General features: G+C 44.5%; 1 protein-coding gene and 2 long non-coding RNA genes across 6 annotated transcripts; all 3 read right to left on the bottom strand.

The window, feature by feature from the left end:
- On the bottom strand, window positions 1-1,046 carry LOC133894945 (uncharacterized). Of its 2 annotated transcripts, XR_009905553.1 has the most exons (3): window positions 892-1,046; window positions 657-796; window positions 1-539 (listed from the first exon to the last, which is right to left on the bottom strand). It is a non-coding gene; the product is annotated as an uncharacterized LOC133894945 (long non-coding RNA). The 2 variants fall into 2 exon arrangements; XR_009905554.1 differs by having other exon boundaries at window positions 657-903.
- A 7,728-nt stretch (window positions 1,047-8,774) lies between these two features.
- On the bottom strand, window positions 8,775-10,665 carry LOC133895754 (uncharacterized). 2 transcript variants are annotated; one of them, XR_009905644.1, is made up of 6 exons: window positions 10,410-10,665; window positions 10,102-10,253; window positions 9,497-10,014; window positions 9,327-9,381; window positions 8,966-9,238; window positions 8,775-8,871 (listed from the first exon to the last, which is right to left on the bottom strand). XR_009905644.1 is itself a non-coding variant. In XM_062336257.1 (6 exons), the coding sequence occupies exons 3-6, from the start codon at window positions 9,826-9,828 to the stop codon at window positions 8,802-8,804; spliced, it is 237 nt and encodes a 78-aa protein (XP_062192241.1). In that variant the 5' UTR covers window positions 9,829-10,014; window positions 10,102-10,253; window positions 10,410-10,665; the 3' UTR covers window positions 8,784-8,801. The 2 variants fall into 2 exon arrangements, 1 of the variants encoding a protein (XP_062192241.1); XM_062336257.1 differs by having other exon boundaries at window positions 8,784-8,871; window positions 9,166-9,238; window positions 9,790-10,014.
- A 161-nt stretch (window positions 10,666-10,826) lies between these two features.
- LOC133895755 (uncharacterized) lies at window positions 10,827-18,417 on the bottom strand. Of its 2 annotated transcripts, none has more exons than XR_009905646.1 (4): window positions 18,352-18,417; window positions 11,691-11,843; window positions 11,055-11,519; window positions 10,827-10,950 (listed from the first exon to the last, which is right to left on the bottom strand). It is a non-coding gene; the product is annotated as an uncharacterized LOC133895755 (long non-coding RNA). The 2 variants fall into 2 exon arrangements; XR_009905645.1 differs by lacking the exon at window positions 18,352-18,417 and adding an exon at window positions 16,677-16,862.
- Window positions 18,418-23,857: the final 5,440 nt, after the last annotated feature.

The following is a 23,857-nucleotide window of genomic DNA, read 5'->3' on the forward strand; positions in this document are numbered from 1 at the left end:
TGATGCCAGAACTTGGCTTAAATGGTACTTTAGAATTACATGGAACATGGTTTAGTTAGGCATAGATAAATAGATCTAGAAAAACACATGAAAATCTATTTAGCATCAATCCAGTTGGATCCCATTGGCTCAAATTACATGGAGAAATAAAACTGTCTAATATTCATTGTTTAATCACGTTAAAAAATGGAACTGAAGTCCAAATCAAACCATATCACAAGCTCACCATATCCTAAAAGAAGAATGGAATAAATCAAGCCTTGAGAAAAACAGAATAACAGTTTAATCATAGGAAAGAAAGAAAGAGCAAAAATTGTGTCTTGATTTTGTGCAATCTGAGCTTACATTCATTTTAGCTTGGCCGCATCCAGATTTGGTAACCAGACTCACATAATTCACAGGAAGGGCTGAAGTCGAAATCATGTAGCACACATGACTCTTCTTTGGTTTGATGGGAAGCAAACAATTTGGAGGTCAAAGAAACAATGAAGAAAACATGCAACTCATCTATGCTCTTCTTTTGATTCTCTCCTTCGAAACTAGCAAAAAAAAAACTAATTTGATTGAGGCCAATAATTAAATGAGATGACAATCAGAAGAAATATGAAAAGGAAAGGAGAATGGAGCCAACAGGAGGGATTGCATGCCAGACTTACATCTGATAATGGCTATCACAGGACTCCCCTTTCCAATTCATTGTCGTAGGTGAATAGAATAGAGGGGACGAACGCCGGCTCAGAGGCAGCGCCTGGGAACGCTGGATTCAGTGGTCGAGAGGTCAGGGATGCCGGATCGACTGGAGAAGAGGAGGGTGCCGGAGTGGCTAAGTTATATGCAGAGTTGAGCATTCAAATAGCAGTAAATGAAACAACAGAAAAAATATGATATTACCTTATCCAAGCAATCTGAGTTGCAGTGGTCCCAAGGTGATCTCTAATGCATTCTGGGTGATGAATCGAGTCACAAACACAACAGGATTTTGGCACAGGCAAGAATGGTCATGGTTCATCCAAGATGCGCTTCTCATCCAAGAAGATTGGCTCAGAATGGAACAATTGTGGATTAACTCAAGCCAAAAGGAAGACAACTATAGAGATTATAGAAAGCACAAAATGGAAGGCCAAGAACTGGAGGAGCGGCGTGCTCACCTTGGGGATCGATCCCAGCTGCTTGTGCTCCCGGACCGGGAGACACTCAACAGCTAGCCGGTCGGAGCTTTGAGACTATGGAGCCAAACTGAGCCAAGCGAGCGCCACGAGAAAGGGATGCGACGCGAGGATCAGGTGATTGCGAGGACTCCGATTACGGAGCCGAACCGAGCGCTGCGAGGATTGCTGCGCTCGTGTTCCCGCGAAACCCGCCACTGCGCTTCCGGTCGTTGCGCGCCGTGTTATTACGCAGACGGCCGCCCGGGGGGGGGGGGGGGGTGCGGGGGGTGCGGCGAGCTTGCGCGGTGACGCCGCGGAGGCGCCAAAGAGGTGGTGCGTGGGGTTCGGGCTCAGGGTGGAGAACAGGTAGAAGGGCGACGCCGCCCAGTGCTTTGCGGGAGTGGCACGGCGGAACAAAGGATGTGGACCGGCATGCTCTAGGGAGACTCACGAAGTCCAGATCCGACGGATCTCCTTGCTTGCTACCTTGGTCCGACGGCTCCCAGGCTTGGTGATGACGTGGCTCAACGTGGGATGAGAGAACGGTGTGAGTGAAAATTTGCAGGTTGATGACGATAGAAAAAAATAAAAGGTGTTTTGGTTTGAGTATGGGAATAGTTGATGTTTGTAAGTTGGAGGCTTTGGTTTTTGTGATTGGTATTATAGTTGTTTGGAATACAGTATGATATAATCGTTTAGAGAGTTTTGGTGGTGTATGGTTTGGCATGTTCAAGCTTGAAGTGCATTATATGACGTTATGCCATATGGAATATACATAGCAGCAGGTTCTGTGATGTTGTGGTTACAACCCGCCGTATTAATTGTTCTCATGCCTTCCTGCCAGGCGGTGACAGAGATTGATGTATTCAGTACGATAGGTGTGGGGGAGAGTGGTTGGATGTGACCGTCCACACTCCCCCTTAAATGCAGCATCGAGCCTCCCACCGATCGACACCTCATCGTGGAGTCCCTGCGGGGTCCACCGGCATGGGGCTTCTCAGGTCCTCGGGGAACTCTGGGTACTCGGGGACCAACTGCTCTTGGCCCCGAGCGCCCACTCCCGAACTTGGCTCTTCTCGGGTCCTCGAGGCACTCTGGGTACTCAGAGACCAACTGTTCTTGGCCCTGAGCACCCCCTCCCGGACCTGGCTCTTCTTGGGTCCTCGGGGCACTCTGGGTACTCGGGGACCAACTGCACTTGGCTCCAAGCATCCACTCCCGGATCTGGCTCTTCTCGGGTCCTCGGGGATGTCTAGGTACTCAGGGATCAACCGCTCTTGGCCCCGAGCACCCCCTCCCGGACCTGGCTCTTCTCGGGTCCTCGCGGAACTCTGGGTACTCGGGGAACAACCGTTCTTGGCCCCGAGCACCCCCTCCCGGACCTGTCTTCCCTCGGGCTCTCAGGGAGGTAGTCCCTGAGGGAAGGTGCCACGTGGCACTGCGCTGTCCCAGGGTTAAAAAACCGTTGGTAACCGCCCAAAAATCGCGGTTACCTAACTTCTCGGTACGGTCCGGTTTCAGAAACCGAACGGTAACCGAAATTTGAATTCAAAAAATTCGAAAAAATAAAAAAATTCAAAAAAAATCTTAAAAAAAACTAGACAAAATTCTAAGACCCTCTGTGAAAAAAATTTGAAAAATAATGTCGTTTGCATCATATTATATAGGGAGAAAGTTTAAAAAAATGAAAAAAAAATTGAAGCGTGCGGCTCAGTTATTAACTCACGTTAAGGAAAAGTGTAACATGCAAACACATATTTTTCTTGTATAAAACGTATTTTAAGAGAATCTTTAAAATTGATTTCACTTTATTTAGAGTTTTATTAAATTCTCTATGATTTTTACAAAGTTCACAAGCATAAAGTGAATATGTTAAGAAACAACACTGTAATTAACTTTTTCATGTCTACTATTATTTTTTCTACTTAAATCATAGTATAAATAAGCTAATGAAAGTGGTTTCACTAATTTTTGAGGTGTGATGGGTCAGTTATGAATTAATCTAGTCACAACACATTTACACAATCATGCATGTTACAATAACTAATTCATGAGTTCATGTATTTTTAAAAGATATAGGATCATGTAATAAGACTAACAAAATTAGTTTCATGTTTTTTGGATTAGCAAAGAGTAAACTATGCATTTAACTTGGTTTAACAAATAAAATTTCTCACAGAAAATTTAAACTTTTTTATGAGTATAAATACTTTTATCATGTAGATCATGTTACAAGGAAGCCAACAAAATTTGTTTCACTTGATTTGAAGCTCAGATGAATTAGTTATTGATTTTACAAGATTGAGCCCTTTTTTAGGTTTTTTGTTGAACTGCGCTGAAATTCGATAAAACCGCTCGATAAATCGAGAAAACCTAGCGGTTACCAACCCAAACCGCTTGGTAACCGACCAAATAAAAAATACGAGAAAATCGCTCGGTAGCCGACCCAAGCCGCTCGGTAACTGACCAAAACCGAGCGGTTACCGAGAGGGTAAAAACACGATTTTTCGCAAAAATTTAAATTTTGCCTAATGAATTTTCTCCGATTTTTTTTTTAATTTTTGAGATTTCGGTTACCGTGAGATTTCGGTTACCGCCGGAGCTCGGTAACCGAGCTCCGGTCAGTAACGTGAACCTTGGCGCTGTCTTGGCCTCGGGACTCGGGAACCCCCAGATCCCATATCACCGACAGCAGCCCTCGGGTCCATCGGCAGACGATAGTCCAGAGACTGCTGGTGGGGCCCTATTTCTTTGAGGCTGATCACAACATTGGTGCCACATGGCTTTTTATCGCCGGGTGCCGAAGTCTTTGCAGGCCTTGCGATTTTTAGGCCCAAGCTTTTGGTATAACCCAAGGAGGAGCCGAAAAGGCGCGTGCCCTTCGGACTTTTGAGGAAGGTGATGATGAGGCGGGAGATGCCCTAGGCTTTTGCGCGGATCGAGGAAGACGTGTCTCGCTTATTGCGCCGAGGAATACGGCGTTTGAATTCCCAACGATAGAAAAGTGGAGGGGCAACGGACCGTTACCCTCTTCAATCGCCATTCTTGCTGTTGCCATTCTTGAGCATTGGGAGCCTTCTCTTCAGCCCTCAGTGCACCTTGACTCTAGCCACCTCCAGCGCACATCCCCCCTCTGAAAATGCCAAGGGCAGGAGGTAGCCGTCGGGAAGCGTCGAACATCGGTGGCATTCTGCCGAAATCCCGCCTCCTGAACGAGGAGGGCGAGGAGAAGGTGCGGAAGCTTATGGTCCTCGCTGGCCAGCGAGGAGCATCGGTGGTGACACCAGCCACCCATCCGCCCGCCCCATGCAGGCCCAGGCAGATCATGATCTTTGCTTCCTTCGTCGCCGCCGGTCTGGTGCCGTCATTCTCAGCGTTCTTCATGCAAGTGCTGGATACTTACAGCGTCCAGCTGGCCCACTTGAGCCCAAATTCGGTGGTGATCCTGGCGGTCTTCGCCCATTTCTATGAGATGTTCATAGGGGTGCCGCGGTCTGTGGCGCTCTTCCGGCACTTTTTCATCCTCCGGGTGGCTGGGAAGAAGAAGGGGTCGGACGACGTGGAGGCCGTGGGCTGCTGCAATTTTCACTTGTGGGAGGGATTCAGCGACGCCTACATCCCGTAGGTGTTGTGTGGCAAGTGGGACGACTGGCGTCGGGACTGGGTCTACGTCGACGTCAGCCCCACGACAGCCTTTCGCTACCCCGATCACCAGCGGAGCCTAACAAACGGGTCTAGGAGTCCACCCCCGCGGAGGATGCCTGGCAGCGCTCGGTGCTCAACCACATCAAAGACCTACGCTGGGCGGGGCTTACCTTGCTCATGGTGGTCGCCAACTTCCTGCGCCGCTGGCTGGCCCCCCTGAGGGAACACGCCCGCCCCGCCTGGATGTACACTGGGCCTCGCAACGTGACGAGGACGTGTGTAGGCGAGGACGGGAACCTCGATGAGGGAGCCCTGGCGGCGTTGCTCAAGGTGGTGACCGGCGTTGAGGACCTTGCTCGGGCGGTCCTGCCACGCGAGGACCTGGCACTTTGCTCAGACCCGGGCCGGGTGGCTCTGCAAGAGTCGATGCCGCCCTTTGATGCCCAGGGGCCGATTGACCTCACGGGGCACCGAGACCCCGCGACACTGCACATCCCCGGGGCAGACGACAACGGAGGGCAGGGCGCTGCCGCTTACGACGGCAGGCTGCCGAGCTGGGTCGACAAGGGGAAGTGTCCCCGGGTGTTTATCCCCTAACCGTCCTCGTCCTCTTCATCGCCGTCACCTCCGCCATCCCCGCGCCGAGAACCCCGACCGACGGCTGGCGGTGCGACGGCCGAACTGGCCAGCCCTCGGGAGTGGGTTCCGAGGCGGATGCTGGGACCAGTTCGCAACGGCCCCAGGGCCAGAGCCCACCCCTGAAGAGGAGAAGGCCAGAGCCCAGACCGCAGGCCCCAGAATTCCAGATCCCGCAGTCCCGATGGCAGTACCGCGGGCGAAAAACCACGTAAGCCGCTTTTCTTCCTCGAGCTCGTTTTGCCCGTGTCTTGGCTGGGGGCTAACCTATTTTTGTTCCAGGCCGCCCAAGGACTCTTCAAGAGGCCAGACGTCTCCCGAGAAACCAAGGCCTCCCCCTGTCCCCGAGTCGAGAGCCCCGGCTTGCTCTACCCCGATCCCTCCGACTGGGGAGGAGCAACTGGCTTTAGGGGAGGCCGTCGCGACAAGGGTGGCGCTGGCACGGCCGTCATCGGGGTCTCCGAGCGCCTCTGCTGAAAGGGCTCGGAGGGGACGCAGCTCTCGGCCATCCCCTCACTAGGCCCTGGAACCCCTCCCCGAGGTGCTGGGGAGCGCCCGGGAGATCATCGGGTGGCTCGAGGCGGCCATTGCGGTGGAGCGGGCCGAGCTCGAAGAGGAGTGCGCCGCCTTAGTCGACGAAAGGGGCCGGCTGGAGGAGGCCCGCAAACTCCTGGAGACTCGCGTGGCCATGGCTCGCACGGCCTACGAAAGGTCCATGCAGGAGCTGGCCGTGGAGCTGGAGGCACACGAGGAGGTCCGCGAAGAGAACGTCACCGCGCAGGAGGAGGCCGACCGCCTGGGGCGGCTCACGGCAGAGCGCGACCAAGCATCGAGGAAGTGCATCGGCGAGCTAGCCGCTCACGAGGAGCGGCTTGCCCTGCGGGAGGAGGAAGTTGCCTCATGGGAGGAGGCGGTCGGCAAGGGGGAGGAAACATTGTGGTCCGCCTAGGTGGACCTCCGCCACCAAGTCGACGATCTCGAGCGCGGCCATGCCGACGTTCTCCTCCAGGAGGCCCGGGTTGCACTGCGTGAGATGGATGCCGATTTGGCATCGTCAGCGCTTGCCACCCGGGAGGAGAACGTCGCCAACCAGGAGGCAGGCTTAACTGCCCGGGAGCAGGCCATCGAGGCTCGGGCCGAGCGACTGGAGCAGGCCCGCACCGAGGTGGCCGCCCAACTGCAGGAAGCACGTGCCGTGAAGGACGTCCCTGCCATCACCGCCAGCAGCAAAAGTCTTGAAGCTCGGTTGAAGAAAGTTGTGGAGGACCTTGATGCCATGCACGAAGAGCGAACAAATGTTAAGGCGATGATGCAGGATGTCCTTCGGCAGGCGCGGGCCTTCGTGGAGGCGGTCGGGCTTGGGTCGGTGTTTGTGGGTTCCCAGGGGCTGGAAACGCTAGGCCATCTCGCCCTTGGGTTCTCGGAAATCGCCCGGCGCCTTGAGGCGCTCCCTGCCGCTGTCCAGGAGTTGGTGACCCGGGAGGGGCGTGCGCTGGCCCACGGTGTGACCGAGCACATTCTCGCCTGCTATTGCAGCCGAGACCCCACCTTCCCGCTGGAGCCAGCCCGGCAGGGTGTGGTTGAGGCGGAGGAGGCCTCCGCCTGGGCAGCCGTCCGCGACGTCGCAACCGAGGTGGCGTAATTTTTTGTGCGGGAGCCGAGCCCGGGTAGTGATAGTGGCGACGATGCGTGACCTCCTCCTTAGCCTGTAATAAGTTAGGAGTTTTCTTTTTTTTGAAAGTTGTAATTATGGGAGTGATTCCCTGTCGATTGGCTCCTTTCAGTTTATTAGAAGCCGTCCTTGGAATGGAACTCCATTTTGTACTCCTTTTTCCTTGATGTTGTTTGTACTGATGTCCCGGGAGGCACTGACCAGGCCGAGCACTGGCAGTTTACCCCTGGGAACATAGGTTGCCCCGGCCACTCGCGCTCGAGCAGCAGGACCACCCGAGCATCCAGCCCCTGAACCCGTGCGTAGGATCTCGTGCTCGGGGCGCGCAACCCCCGGGCGCTTGCGAGTACGCGGCTACTGAGTCAAATAGACATATTATCAATGTTCTTCGAATGCCTTTCTCTGGATCTCTAGCTCTCTGGTTTTTCTCTGTGTTACAAGGTGCTGCTGTTCTATCGACTATCCGGAGTCCCCAGGTCCCCTTTCTACAAAGTGCTCCCCCGCTTTTATCTACCGGGGGGAGGCCCTCCAGGGAGTGCCCAGAACGAAGGCACAAGTTCCTGTAAACAATAAATGGAAAGCAACCATCATGGGTCGGGTCCTCGGGGAGCTCTGGGTACTCGGGGAGCAACTGCTCTGGGCCCCGAGGGGTGACTCCCGGACCTGGCTCTTCTCGGGTCGTCGAGGCACTCTGGGTACTCAGGGACCAACTGCACTTGGCCCCGAGCGCCCACTCCCGGACCTGTCTCTTCTCGGGTCCTCGGGGAACTCTGGGTACTTGGGGACCAACTGTTCTTGGCCCCAAGCACCACCTCCTGGACCTATCTCTTCTTGGGTCCCCGAGGCACTCTGGGTACTCGGGGACCAACTGCTCTTGGCCCCGAGCGCCCACTCCCGGATCTGTCTCTTCTCGGGTCCTCGGGGTACTCTGGGTACTCGGGGGCCAACTGTTCTTAGCCCCGAGCACCCCTTCCCGGACCTGGCTTCCTTCGGGCCCTCGGGGAGGTGGTTCCTGAGGGAAGGCGCCATGTGGCACTATGCTGACCTGGCCTCGGGACTCGGAAACCCCCGGATCCCATATCACCGACAGCGGTACATATGGTGATTTTGTTTTTATGTCTGCGGTGCTAGCGACGTTGGTAATTAGGTTGTTACAACGCTGCGACAGTCAATCGGATTGCATGGAAATGAATAGGATTGTAGTTAGTATTAGGGATGCTTATCATACAGGTGGTTTCAAAAGATAGCAGTAGTTATGTTTCCAATATATACATCTGATGGGTGGAAGTTGATATGCAGTAATTACTTGGAGCCTAAATATAACATCATAGCCTGCTTGTATCATATTTTTTTAGCAGGCATGTGTCTAAGTGTAGGGTGCAGACACTTAGCACTCTAGATAATACTGACACTGATATCATTCTATGCAGGAGGCAGTTATACATAGTATGTAACATGGTTTTCTACATTCTGATTTGTCATGAGGCTGGGCAACATATGGTCAAAAGCAGTCCAAAAGAAAAACTAGCTTCTTTTCATGGCAAAAGACAAATACTTCTTCAGCGTGTGAATGCTGCTGCTACATTGGTTAGCTGCAAATGAAAGGTGAAGCAATGGTCAGCTTTTTTTTAATTTTGTTTGATTTGTTGGTGGTGGAGAAGTAATGTTTGTACCAGTGTTGTGCAGGTGACGTGAAGAAGCTACTGAGCTTCATCAACCTTTGGTTCAGACAGCTTTGAGTCAGGAGAGGTGACCTGGTGAGAAGAGGTTCTATATAGACAGAATAATGCAATAGTGTTAATATTGTGATTGTCTATGAGTGGCAGTATGGGGATTTTTGTAGAGGAGAGATTCCGGCCTGTACTTTTTGCTTGTTGATTGTGGTTGTGGGTCATCCGTCAATCTGGCATTGCTGGTTTTGCTCTTCTTATAGCTTATATTGGTTTCCTACACAGGTAAAAAAGTGTAAGGTTCAAAGTAGGTGTATGGGTTTTAGTGGTTTGAAATACATGTATGTATATAGAGGGTTTATAATAAGTGTCAAAGAGGACAATGTATACTTACCTTTGTTGCATCTTGGCTTTCTTGAAAGAGCTTTCTTTTAGCACCAGAGTGGCTAGAGGCATCAGCAGCATCCCTGTTTGACATGCGAATAAACATTTGGTTGAATATGTGGTGTAGTGACAATAATAATATTTTGGTATATGTTGTTGTTTTATACTTACCAAAGTTGAGATTTCTTGATACTGATTCAGTATAGTCTAGTAAAGGGGGAAGTGTCTGAAACAATAGTGTAATATAGTTAGAATTTATGTTATTAAGAGAATATTATATGCTGTATGAGATTCCAAGTGTATCATAAAGGGAAGTGGAGGCTTATATTGTCTAGCAATACATTTTCAGTGGCTGTTCTTTGAGTATCTGATGGTGTAGAAGTCGTGGTAGACTTTGATGCAGATGGAGGAGTAGCAGCAGGTGGAGAGGCATAGGGGTCAATGTGATGTGTGTCAGCATGGATGCTTGGTCTGGACATCAATGATTCTTGTTGATGCTTGGTTTAGACATCAATGATTCTTGTTGGGTGCTTGAGTGAATTGTCATTTGAGGATTTAATAGCCCTTTGTTTTGATTGTTTCTTAGTTGTGGGAGTGTATGTTGCCTCCCATAGGCAGCGATGATAGAGTTCACCTGGTATGATTTCTCTGGGCTGTAGTAACTTTGATTCATCAGGGTAATTGCAAAGTGAATTTCAGTGAAACTATAGCTGCAATGTCCGGTGGGATGTCATTTGCAATTCTTGTGGCTCTCAGGACCTGCTGAACTAGTTTACCAACTATGCGGCGTCCAACTTCACTAAAAGCAACCATTTCAGCTTCAGCAGTGCCGTCATTTGCTACAAAGCATAATTTGTACCTGCAGTAATAGTAATTATGTTCTTTAGTGATTGTTGTAAATTTGATTCAGGAAAAAATAGATGAAGTAAGAATAGGTGTCAAGTACTTGAAGCGATAGCCTGTGCAAGAACATGTGGTGCATTTATATCCTGGGCCATTTGGAGTGCAAGCACGACTGCATCTGTTGCATGACGCAAACCACCATGCTATGGTTTGAACCAAGCGAGTAATTGTCACAGTGCAGCGGCATCCATTTTCCTATAATCAAATTTTGTCGATAATTGTCATGCAACAGATATAAGGGAAAATAGCTAATTACCTATGATGCATTATTCTAAGGCATTATGGTTTAGTATTGTAGGAGGAATAATCATTGGGATAAATAATAGCAGCAGTTGCATATATGATCCATACCGGAAAGTCATATGGATTCATTGTTTCTAAATCTTGGAGCTGCTTATCTTCAACCTGAATTGGTTTTAGTGTGGATGGAGGTTGCTGTGTGGAGGCAGCAGTGCGTTCGATCACCAGTTGTTGGTTCTGGATATTGTGCATAGATGTTTGTAGGGTGAAAAAATAACAAGGAACATATTAATGTTTAGTGTTATAACAGAGAACCTCAAAAGGATATAAATTATTGTATGACAGTATGGATTTACGTACGTGTTGTAGAATGATTCGACTTCTGGGATTGAAGGATTGAAATACCAGTGGCATGCTGCGTTTCCACTTAGGTATTCTTCACCTTTTAAAGTGGAATAGTTAGAGTTGATGATGTGTGTTTGTTAGTAAAAAGTATTTGTTGCAAGAGGAGTTTTTATTACATGCAAAAGTTTTCATGAGATTGCCAACAACAAGAGTTACAATCGGTGTAGCTTGTTGTTCATTATAAATTTCATCAATGGTAAACTGCGTGGCTCGCTGTCCCCACAGTGTCAGTTTAACCTCAACATTGCTGTGTGTGAATAAAGTAGTTTATTCATGTGATTCTATTGATTGCATGTATAACAAACTGGTAGAAATATTAGTGTATAAGTTTGCAAGGAATAGATTGCTTACTTTAGGTCTTTAAGCATGATGTCTCTGCTTACAGTAGGAGTTGACCGATTTGCAAGTTGTACGAGAGATGTGTCTGAAACTTCAGTGACGATGCCAATCACATTTGCAATATGCAACATGCAGTTATTTGAAGAACTTTAAAAGGAATGATTATATAGAGTTAGTAAATAATGGTTAGCAATGATACAAACCCAGGAAATTCTTGTTTTCACCAGTATAATGAGGTAGTTCAAGAAAAGATGTGAGTTTGTAGACATATCTTGGGAATGTTTCTGGTGGATCTCTCGCTGGAGTTATCTTAGTGTAGCAAGTAAATTCAATCATATATGGTGCATCAACTGGCCTGTACAGGGTTTTGGAATTTGAGACTTTGAAGCGGCTCATAACGTAGATACCACCTTCTTGGAGCAAAGGATCTTTCCTTTCTATTTCTGAGTTTGGTATTTCAACATATATTGCATTACCCTGTGGTTAAAATTTTGATATAAGTATTCTAAATTATCAAGTAAGTATTCTACATATATGCATGGGAGTTGAATTAGTATTTTAGATTGGAGGTTGAGTATTGTAGAGGTATCCATGTAAGCTGAATAATGGTTATATAGCTACAAGGTAAGTAAGAAATTATGGTAGTACCTGTTCATCTGTAAGAACAAGGTCAATGTGGGCTATTGGTCCATCGTCGGTGCCACCACGATACTCCCACTTGCGTGAGACACGCGCACAGATTGTCCAATGTTTGGACTTTGGATGCAACGTTGGGAGAAGATCAAACGGCATGTCACGATCCTGCACATGTGTTATTCAGAGCTGTGAGCTTATAAGAATTAGCATGTGTTACAGAATAGGAATAAAGTGTTTGAAGCAACCAAATTTCAGAAACATTCATGTATATAGCCCTGTGAGCTGTAGATAGCTATTGGAGTGTTTGCTTACCATGTGGATCATTGTATCTAAGTAGCACTGATTTCTCAATGTGTAGCAATATAATACAATGCAATGTGATTTTGGACAGCAACATATGGAGCTTTGTGGTGTCACAGGAGGATTGAATCTTCTTCAAAAAGCTGACATTGTAAGGCACATTCACATAGAAATTTTCTATGTGTGCATAGATGCAGGAAGAATAGACTGTAGGGCTTCTTTATAAACTATATTCCGTGTAGTATCGGTACACCTGCCATCATCGTCCTCTATCAATATCTTGAAACCATGTCTAGAGTTAAATAGATACGAGGAATGAATATATTTTGTCCTATGTGTGTGCCGGTGATTATCTGTGCTTCAATAATTGTATCACCCATGGCTGCCACTATCAAGCGTGTTCCGTTGCATAAGCCACTAGATTGATTCAAATTGCGTAGCAGCATTATTGGAACTCCTATTTTAAGAATCAATCTATGTTGGGGAAAATTGTTCTTGTTTAACGAATTCAAAAACTCAACAGGGTATAGGAGGTCATATGAATCATGGACACCCTATGCCTTAGATATTTTGTCGCAACTTAGATACTTTTTTTCATCACCAGGTATAAGAGATACTATATGCGAGTTAATTTGATCAGCTACTTCATTAGTTGGTGTTAATATAGCTGTTGCATAGAGATATGAAACATCGGAGAACCTTGCTTCTAAATCTGGGTACGTAGCATTGATTAAGCATGCAATTTTTTCATGGTTAGTCATAAGAAGTAGGTCATGCGGTATTTTTATCCATGTAGGTTCTAATTCACCTTCTTTTGCTATTGCGTGTAATTTTCCCCCACCTAAATCTAACACCCATTGGCTAAATTCTGCAATTTCTCGTTGAGCTTGTGTGTCTAAATTTGGGCAGCAAAGCCTCATATTTTTACTCAATGTTAAAATTGTGACATTTTTCTAAAGAGGTGAGTTCACTATTGCTGCATTTACAATTTGTGCCCTTGTACCACCCTCAATAATAGGTAGTATTTGTCTCAAATCGCCTCCCAGAACAACAACTTTGCCACCAAAAGGAGTGTCTTTTGCATGGGGTGTCTGAGTTGACAATAAATCACGAAAAGTTCTATCTAGTGTTTCAAATGCTATTCTGTGTGTCATGACAGCTTCATCCCAAATTACTAATGATGTTGCCTCAATAAGTTCAGCTAGCATAGTTCCTCGTTTAATATCACACACAGTGGTATTATCTATGTCACAGGGGATCTTGAATCTGGAATGCGCTGTTCTACCACCCGACAATAGCAAGGATGCAACACCAGAAGAGGCAACTGTGAGAACAATTTTCTTTTGTGCTCGTAGGTATGTAACTATAGCATTCCATAAATAAGTTTTACCAGTGCCTCCATAACCAGAAACAAAAAAGAAGCCGCATGTATTATTTAGTACTGCATTTGTTATAGTATCAAAAGCTTGACGTTGTTCGTCATTAAGATTTGAAAGTAGCAGATTATATTCAAGCAACAAATGTTCATTGTCGTATGAAAGTTCTTCATCAATAAGTCGATTTCCATATGCTACGTGAGATGGATTTGATCTATGTGGTAAGTTATAATATCTCATTCTCCCTCCATTTTTTGCAAATAGTGTAGATAGGTCATCAAGTAAATAGTCTCTTAATTGATTGTCAAATAGTTGATAGCTTGGATTGCCAACAACTTGTCTGAAGCTATATTGGATATCATCAACTAATGCTCGCCAAACTTTTTCAAAGAATGTATATTCGTCGTTAACCTCGCAAAAAAGAAGCATTGTAACAAACAATTGCCTAAGTTGTGCAAAAGTAGCCCATGATGCTGCTTCGTCAAAAGCATCGTACCATTCTTGGTCATCACCAAGGAGGCCACAAGCATTGCATGCTTCTTTAAATGTTGCATGTGTGACACCGTTGCGTGTTTTGACATCATCATAATTTTGAGCGCCTTTAACAACCATTAACAACATTCTAAGGTAATACCGTTCGCCAACAGATGGATGTACATAATATAGCTGTCCTATTTTTGTTATTATTTGCCTTGGTTTCCATGCTCTTGATGTTTCATCCCAACGCCATCTTGAGGGGAATTCACAGTATGTTAGCTATCTTGCTTGAGGATGTATTTGATTGGCTGTGAACCATTCAGTTAGCATGGTTCTACGCAGGAATTCTACAGAGATGATATCTGCTAAATTAGCATTAGCATTGTATGTTATATTGTTTTCATTTGGCAAATGTACAGGCAATCTCTCCACAGATGAAAAGTGTCTATGTATGTCAAAGCCAAAAATACGCCAGCATGCATCTTGTTCACAGATGTAGCGGCAATCTAGGTATTCTTTAACCTCATTTGTAGTTTGTGTTTCATCATCATATGGTGCATCCTGCGCGTTCCTTATTCTTTCAATATAAACTTTGCCGCATTCTGGACCCTTTGTCACATACTTGAATAGGTATTTGATGAAAATGCTTTTGTTGCACCATTCTACATTGATATGCGCTTGAAATTTCTTAAGTAAATGCATATTGTAAGGCACTATCCATCTGTTGTTGAACTTTACATTTCCTTTTTGGATGTACATGTTATTATCAGATCTTTTGTATATTGCAAAGCTATTTTCATCAATAGTGGTCTCAGCATGAAAAGGTTTTGGGTATCGTTTTGAACATTTACTGTTTTTCATGCAGGGGCTGTCCTGATGGGTCTCACCGCATGGGCCATGCGTCATATGTTCAGCAACTAATACATAACCCAGGGGATCAAGTTTTGGATCAGGAATTTCTACGCTTATGTACATATCAATGAATGTAGATGATGGTTGTGTGGTGTCATGGGACACCCATGTAATAATGTGTGTGTGAGGGAGGCCGCGTTTCTGGAATTCGATAGTATGCAAGACTGAGAATGGGTGAGGGAATCCCGGGTAACAGAGGGGGCGGAGGAAAGAGAAAGGAAGTCAGTATAAGTATATTTGGAATAAACATAGCCTAATTTAGGGAAATTATGTTATAATAATTACAAATGCATACCTGTGTTAATCGACCTAAAAACCACACCTTTTTTTAATGTCCTCTAGAAGTTCTTCAAGCTTCATATGATGCACTTGTACAACGATGTAGGCCCTATTCGTGGATTTTTGGCCAGGCTCAAAAACCAATGCTTCAGAGATCTCTGACCATTTGGAATCACATGTAAACGTTGTGAAAAAGTCCGATGGTCCATACACTCTACATATCGCTATTCTATCATGGTAATTTTGGATCATGTAGCGTCTTCCACCAGTGTGTGAAGCCGGCAATATGGTTTTCCCAATGTGATTCCCGTCTATGCATCCACGGCTTACAGCATCGGTTATGCCTTGTAAGTTTTCTACTCTGAGTTTAGCTTGGTTTTTTAGTATGAACTAGAGTCTTATTTCATCTATGCAAGCACGAGCATCAACTTTAGCTTGACTGGATAGTGTGCTGCAACATAAATATGGGTTTGGCTGATTCTTTCTATAGTGGAACATGTAACGGAAATAGTCCTGCATTGTCATTGTAGAGCGTGTTTTTTCATGAAGTGGATCAATACCGCTATAAGGTATGCCAATCTGATAACCACATTCACCATATGGAAAAAGTAGAGGGTACTGGAGCGGCATGAAAGCAGGATGCAAAGCAGATATTTGATGAAGTTGGTCATCATGAGTTTGTATCACTATGTCTCGTTTGAATGTGTCTAGTGTGAAATCACCAACAACAAGCATGGCAAGTTCATCAGTTGTAGGCAAGTTATATTGTACTAGATCACCTTCTTTTGCCCCTATTATTCTAATAATGAATTCCTCATTGTTATGATGTGCGAGTCTATCTCTTGCAAGCTTAAATTTTTTTGCGAATGGATTGTGCATGTAAAGCATCCGCATTAGCTCTTCAACTATTAATGGATCTAGTGGGTCAATAGGCCTTTCATCTGGGTTCAAAACATGTATTCTATTTATAACTTCGTTGGCAATATCGTATATATATAGTTGTATAAATTTAGGAGGGTTGCCATCTTGTGGAAGCAAATATCCAATACGGTGGTAGACTTGACCATTAATTTTGAAAACTGGTGGGCCTCGACCATCGTTCATAGAGCAATCTATGTTCGCTCCCATTGATGTAAAAGCAAATAGACAATTGTATTGGCGTATATTCTTCAAAAACTTTTTGCAACGAGCGTCGCCGTTAAATCTACTTAAGTTGGCCAGGGGCTCAGGTTGTTGTTTAAAAGGTGGTATTCTAATCTTGCCTCCTCTGCAGCAAGAATTGTAAATGATTGTATTGTTTCTTATAGATGAATCAGATTTAACCCTTTCTCCAAGCCAAAATAGGGCATGGCAATATCTACATTCGCATTCAGGTGGCCCAAAATAAGAACGATGGGGATAAGAAGCTGTGTAACATAATGTTTAAATTAGGATATGTGAACCGAGTGTAGTGTCGTAGGTAAGCAAAGGTGGCAACAATCGAAGAGGAAGCAACAACGAAGCTTAATCAGTCAGCAAAAAGATGTAGCTAAGTAAATTCGATTGTAAAATGTTTATTTTTTTTTTATTTTGTTCCATTATAAAAAAATTTGGAAAACTGTATTCTACAATGGGATTATGGTGGGCACAAGCGCAATATGGCAACCGCACATACCTTTTAGAGCATCGATGTAATCTTGGCTGAAGTGGCCACATTCTAATGATATTCTATTACCATCTAGCGTTGCTACAACAACAAAGCAACAATAACAATTTAGACACTAAAGGTATATATTATTGTAGGTAGCTTATAAAATCTAATGATTCTACAAGGTGGTACTAAACACCTGTCTGCGCCAGTCTCTGCTGATCTAATAATCTCTGCCGTTTGCGTTGACATTCAGCTGCGCTCATAGTTAAAGGTGAGTGATGTGCAGCATCACTTGCTACATCACCTGGCACCAGTAATAGATAGTAACACTACTTTTTGTAGCAACTCATCATATGAGCTTAGGATATATGGGAAATAAACATACTTCGCTCTCTGCGAGCTCCACGCCTAGATCGTGCGCGATGTGTGGATGAAGATGCTGTATGATATGGAAATAGTAGGGGAAAAGATGGTAACCAAGGTTTCAGTTTTGCAAGCATATTCTAAACGCAGGAAATGACAGTAGCACCAAAGGAAAGAAGCGATGAACATACACGTTGAAGGATCAGTTTCTTGGTACGCCTGAACTGCATGCGGCTGCATTGACTATCGAAGCAAATAGGAATATGCATGAAATGCCAGTAGCAAAGTAAATAATAGTTGTTACAGCTTATCATGTTATAATTTGGACAACCACACGTGGACAGGAGGGGGGGAGGAGGGGAGAGAAATCGAGGGAGTTTGATACCAACGGATAATATAACCCACATTCATTAATAAACACACTGCAATATTTAACAAGGAACACATACAACAATAGGAAGAAAATGTACATAGTGCACTCAACAAAAAATTAGACAAACAAATATAGGGATGCAATCTCTTTTAAGAAAGAGTGGTATTCTGCCTCTAGGCTATCATTGAATTGCAGATTACCCTTTCTAACAGATGCACCCATACCAGCTAAATGGACAACTCTACTAGCTATACTAAGTGCAGCTTGAGCAATTCTTCTATGCAGAACTAACCCCTGAAAATTATAATCAACCACTAGGAAACCATATATGGCTTGCAGGTAAGCAACGGCCTAAAGAGCAGATTGCTCATAAGCTGCTGTGCATTTTGCTTCAGCACATGACCAGAAAAAAACTTGACGTGAGGTGCCTTGTGTACTGATAAAGGGTAACTCTATTTCTACCCTACAAAGAACACTTCCATCACCAGCAATCTCACAGAGTAATGAAGCATATAGTAGATGGCACTTATCCAGAACAGCTTGCAGGAGGGAAACATATGACGCTCCACGACAAACATATGGGTTGCTTGATTTATTCTGATGGGCCTTGTTTTTTTTTTAAAAAAAAAGAGGAAAGAAAAGGAAAATAAAAGAGGGAAAATGCCAGTAAGGCAGGCAAGGAGAAAAACGGGGAGAAGGGTAGAAAAAAAAGGGAAAAAAGATTTAAGCACATTAGTAGGCACGTATGTAGTCAAGCATAGTGTAATATTCGAAGTTAAATACAGCACACACATATACATTCATAGATATATATACATGTATACACATGCACATTTATATATTTCTCCATATATGGTCAGTAAGACCCAGTGAGGGAATTAGCAGCATGTGAACACACGCACAAGAATAAGCATCAATGTATTTCAAAGGCAGGTCATAATAAAAACGGTTTATGGAACTTACTGTGGTGGCACAACGGAAGTCTGCGGGCTACTGTACGTTGATCAAGCAACGTAAAAAGCTGCAACAACGACTAACCTGGAGGGAAAATTTTAAATACAATAATCCTGAATTAAAGTAGTAGCCTCACATTGGTAGAACATGCAAGCAAAATACAAGGAAACCAACAAATCATAGATTATCATCGAATAAAAAAAATCAAGTAAACAAATACATTATATGTTAACGCTAAATTCGGTTCATTTTTTCCCCTCTCCTTCTTTTGCGCAGACGATGAAGTTAATAATAACTCGAGACAAAACCAATGAATCACAAGTTAGGGGCGTAGGAAAGGAGCAGAAGAAGCAAACGATGTTGTACCAAATGTGTCTAACGGAAGCACGCTGTAAACAATTCCTTCAGCTTGTTCTCCGCTGCAAGCAAAATACAAGGAAACCACCAAATCATAGATTATCATCGAATAAAAAAAATCAAGCAAACAAATAGATTATAAGTTAAGGCTAAATTCAGTTCATTTTCTCCCCTCTCCTTCTTTTGTGCAGATGGTGAAGTTAATAATAACCCGAGACAAAACCAATGTATCACAGATTAGGGGCGTAGGAAAGCAGCAGAAGAACCAAACGATGGCGGCGTTGCCGGCGAAGGAACCAGGGGAAAAAAAGGACGACGAAGAAGAAGGAAAAGAACAATAAGAAGAAGAGGCGGGGGGGGGGGGGGAGACATCCATAGATCTAGAGAGGCAAAAGCAGGAGAGAACAATAATCAGCCGGGGTAGCAGAGAAAAAAAGAGGGGAAGATATAAAGAGCAGCGTGTGGAAAGTGCTGAGGTAACTAAAGTATAACTGCGGTAAAGTTCTCTCTTATCACGTGAGGAAAGCGACCATGGGTAAAAACCAATATCCTAAATGGGAAAAACCGCACGAATCGAAGAACCCTACGAGACTGAGGAGCTGGAGGCGTACCATGGAGGCTACAGCGAGCTGAAAGCGAAGGGCGAAGATAGGCGACGGGAAAATCTTTCTTCGTGTTTTCCGTCCCCTTATCTCTATATCCTCCCTTTTTTTTTGCATGGCCCATCGCTGCAAAGCAAGCACAGCAAACATTGAGCTCAAATAGTCTCTTGAATCGACGCGTGCACTTCCACGAGAACCTTCGCCGCCACTCCAGCGCTATCGCGTGCCGCAGCCGCGGGAGGCTCCGCCAACGAGGCAAGCCACACGCCAGCCTAGCACAATCGTGCAGCGCGAGCGACGCGACCTTGAAAAATGCGACATGACCTCAAAAAGGCCCACACACGACCCGAGCCTAGCGCGATGCGGAACGCGGGCGCGGGAGGCTCCGCCAACAAAGCCAGTCCAGCGCCATCTCCACACACAAGCCGAGCCAAACGATACACATCGAACGGTGGAATCAATTTTGGCCGACGTGGATAGCCTACGTAGCCACCGATACTCCCTGCTTTCATAAGTAGTAATAGATAGATAGATAGATTGTTGAATGATGATTTATATTGTTGGACTGTGGATGGTGTGCTTCTCAAATGCTTGAATTCTGATGAAGCTAGGATTGCTATGGAAGAAGTGTATGAAGGCATATGTGGTACGCATCAATCGGCGCGCAAGATGAAATGGTTATTGAAGAGAGCTAGTTTTTATTAGCCTACTATGCTTAATGATTGCTTCATGTATTATAAAGGATGCGAGGTATGTCAAAAGTTAGGGCTTCTTTCGCCGTTGCTTCCCAGGCCCCTCTCTTTCTCCCCTCCAGCATCCTTGCCGACGATGAGGAGGGGGAAGCCCTCTTAGTAGATTTAGCAATCTTTATAGTGTTTAGCGTCAATAAAAGAGCCAGATGCCGGCTCTAGATACGACGTGCCTTGGGTCGTCTTTGAGGTATATCAGTTCTTGGCTCCTTTGGGTTGGGGTTGAGATCTTTAGATTTGCTTTTCCTATTTGCAAACTGGAGGGAGCTTTTGTTGTCCCCTTTTGAGGGTTTTGTTTTTGAGTCGTCAAACTCATCAGCGGTGGTGGTGGATGGTGTTTTTGAGTTACCATCTATAGTAGATCCAAGGACGGTAGCACTATAGAAATTCTACCTTGCTTCGGTCTAGTGGAGCGATGCCATAGACGCGGCAGAGACTAGAGTTGGAGAAGATAAGTAAATTACCTGGATGTAATTTTTATATAATTTTCTTGTCTTCCAATGTTCTTTATGTAAGGGGTTTATACTACTCAAAATTTAAATATAATTCCATTCCATTAAAAAAAAGAGGATGACAAGGAATTCATGTAGTCAAAACGACTTCAATGATTATTAGGAAATCACAACTCAAGCCGCGCAATTACGTGGCGAACTATTTCGATAGTTTGCGATAATAATAAAATACCACTAGCATATTGCAGACACTTTTTTGTCGGTTGATTGAATGATGCCTAGCTACTCTCCTATCAGCAAGTATGGGCTATTTAAAACTTATAAATGTAGCATAATTTTTTCCTAACGAAAAGATGTGTTTTTCTGAAACAATGTATATGATTTCACAAACTTCCATCGTTTCAACCAAAAGTGTCTAATTAAATAGTCTCTTAAGCTTGTAATATCCGATCTTATTCTTTAGTATTATAACCGAGTTTGATCTGATGGTTGTAATTTTAAAGTGACGTGGTGTTATACGGATGCTACATTAAGAGTCAATTTTAGAGTAAAAATGACAAGACAAGAGCATAAATTGATTAAGATATATTACGCACAGACAAGCATGTAGACAATTTCATTTGTCATAATGGTGTTACATCAGACATGTAGAATGCAACAGGTGCTTGGTGTTATTGCCTATCTTTTAAGTTTCAACTCCTTAAAAAGAGTCCGCTGGCCTTTTGGGTTATCTTCTCCTGGCCATCTGGTCCTTACCTTTTTCTGCCCTTTTGGCTTGTTTTGCAGAAGTTCACACTAGCTGTCTTAGAGCATCTCAAACTAGCTACTCATATTTGATCTTCTATTTTTTTTTATTTAAGGGTTTCTCATCCAGATTTTATCTCTTACTTCTCAACGCGTTTCAACCGACCCCTCATATTTGACCCCCTATATTCGAATCACCCCTATTTTATTAATATCTGGTAACTCTCTCTCCTCTCGCTCCCCTCTCTCCCTCTCTCTCCAGAGCCTCTCTCCCGATACCGGCCAGAGCTCCCTCTCTCTCCCCGCTCCTTCTCTCTCCCTGACCTCCCTCTCCTCGAGATTCCTCTCTCCACGCCTCCACGGCACAGGTGGGCGGGTGAGGGGGCGACGGCGCAGCGTGAGCGGGCGAGCAGGTGCGGGGAAGCGCGGGCGGGCAGGTGTGGGGAAGTGCGGCGGCGCGGGAGGGGTCGTGTGCGGGCGCGGCGGCGCGGGTGTGGGGCCAGATGAGGAGCTCCTAGATGTAAGGGGCGAGAGAGGAGATTTGAGGGCTTCTCAAATAAAGGGGGTCGGATAGAGAGTCGGTTGGAGACCGATTTTCATCGTTTTTCTCTCAAATATAGAATAGAGGTGGGAAGAGAACTCGGTTAAAGATGCTCTTACCGCATCAAAAAATAGCAAAACATCCATCTATAATCTCTAGAGAAAAGCAAAAGGAGGCAGGTACTAGGAAACTCTCCGTAATATAATTCACACAACCCCAACCAGAAAGCGGCACCCAGCGCGCGCACGCACACACCTTGGGAAACCTTAGGTCCAGTTTGGTTGCCTATATGATTTAGTTTGGTTCATATCTAGCGAGATAGATTGAGTTGAATTAGATTAAGAAGATATAATAGGATCTGATTGATGGACTGTGTGTAAGAAGAGATTGTATTTGATTGTTCATATGAGTATATGTTGTATTACAAAATAACTTATTTTTTCACTAAATAATCTAGGGTTAGAAATATTTTTATAAATTAGTGCATCACATGATAAGAATACTAATGATTTTTTTTATTTTTGGAAATTTATTTGAGGCATAAAAAATTACTAGAAGTTATAAATGTAGGCTTCTTCGGAGAATTTTACTTAAATATTAGTTTAGATTTTTTGATCAAACTAATTAAAATAGGCTGCTAGTAAGTTTTAATTTTCTTATAAAAATATTTATAATTTTTAGACCACTCTTATATCTTTAAATAAAATTAATAGTTGAAAAAAAAATTCATACGGACACGAGGCTGCACCGACGAGCCACGCCCGTGAGAAATGCGATCGAAATCCATTTCTTATGAGACTAGTTGGCACAGTATTTTTGCACTCGCAGGGTCTGATCTGAGCGCTTGACCACGCAACCGAACCGGCGCTTGCATCGGCTCGGTCTGGTCGAGCTCTCGGCCAGGCCCCGCGCGGGCTGAGCGCTTCGGCCAGGCCCCACGCGTGCACAAATCCTATGTCGGCTAGACTCGTAGTAAACGAATTTCGAACGTTTTTCTCGTGAGCTTGGCTCGATCAGTGATTCAGTGTAGCCTATGTACGCATGTATTTTTTATTTAACTTTTAATTTTATTTATGGGTACAAGAGTGGTAAAAAATTCTAAACATTTCATGAGCAACCTAGAGCTAACTATGGTTTGACAAAAAAGCTAATATTTAATTAAAGTCCTAAAAAACTATTTTTATATCTTATATTAATTTTTATGATTTAAATAAATTCCAAAACTCAAAAAAATTTAATAATATTCTTATCATGTGATTTACTAATTTATAAAAATATTTACAATCCTAAATTATTTGATAAAAAGTGAGTTATTTTATAATACAACATATACTTATACAGGTAACCAAACATAATATCTTTTCAGTCAGACTGAGCATCCATAGCCAAACAAACATACCATATTACATTTTTAACCTGATTTAACTTTAGCCTACCTCACTGGATACGAGCCAACCCAATTGGCCTCAACTACTCAATACCGCATCTCGAGTAGAATAATTTTGACAAAAGTATGTTAAAGCGAGACAAAAGTATATTAAAGTGAGACAAAAGTATGTAAAAGAGGATGGAATCCGTTCAAGAGGAGGATAGATTTGGCTCCACGTATTAATGACGAGCAGTGAAATACACTTTCATCCCGAAAGTGTGAGTTTACACGAGAGGCAAGGCGAGAATCCACACACCCCTTCACAACCGGAATCGTATTCTACAAAGTCAGAGGATGAACAATACCGTGACATTGAATTTTTTTTAACCGTTAGATCTGAAATGGATGCACCAGATTAACCACTGCAGTAGCTCTGTATACAGTAGAACCGCTACAGTATCTAGCTACAGTAGAATAATGTCAGAATGCTGCTTACTTAGACTCATTTTACTGTGCGTTCAGATTAACCACTGCAGTAGCTCTGTATACAGTAGAACCGCTACAGTATCTAGCTACAGTAGAATAATGTCAGAATGCTGCTTACTTAGACTCATTTTACTGTGCGTTCTGGTGACTTTGTGAAGCAATGTAAAAGATGCACGTCGTTCACAACCTCGCCCCTGCCCCCCCCCCCCCCTATT

This window comes from Phragmites australis, chromosome 16, assembly GCF_958298935.1.
Source record: "Phragmites australis chromosome 16, lpPhrAust1.1, whole genome shotgun sequence".
Classification (NCBI taxonomy): Eukaryota; Viridiplantae; Streptophyta; class Magnoliopsida; order Poales; family Poaceae; genus Phragmites; species Phragmites australis.

Excerpts from the sequence above, each read along its gene's own strand:
- LOC133895754 (XM_062336257.1), bottom strand. The coding sequence starts at position 9,828 with ATGAATCAAAGTTACTACAGCCCAGAGAAATCATACCAG. Across the intron at positions 9,239-9,326 it reads ATCAAGAAATCTCAACTTTG|GGATGCTGCTGATGCCTCTA; the intron begins GTAAGTATAAAA and ends CATGTCAAACAG. Across the intron at positions 8,872-9,165 it reads AAAGCCAAGATGCAACAAAG|AACCTCTTCTCACCAGGTCA; the intron begins GTAAGTATACAT and ends CTGTCTATATAG.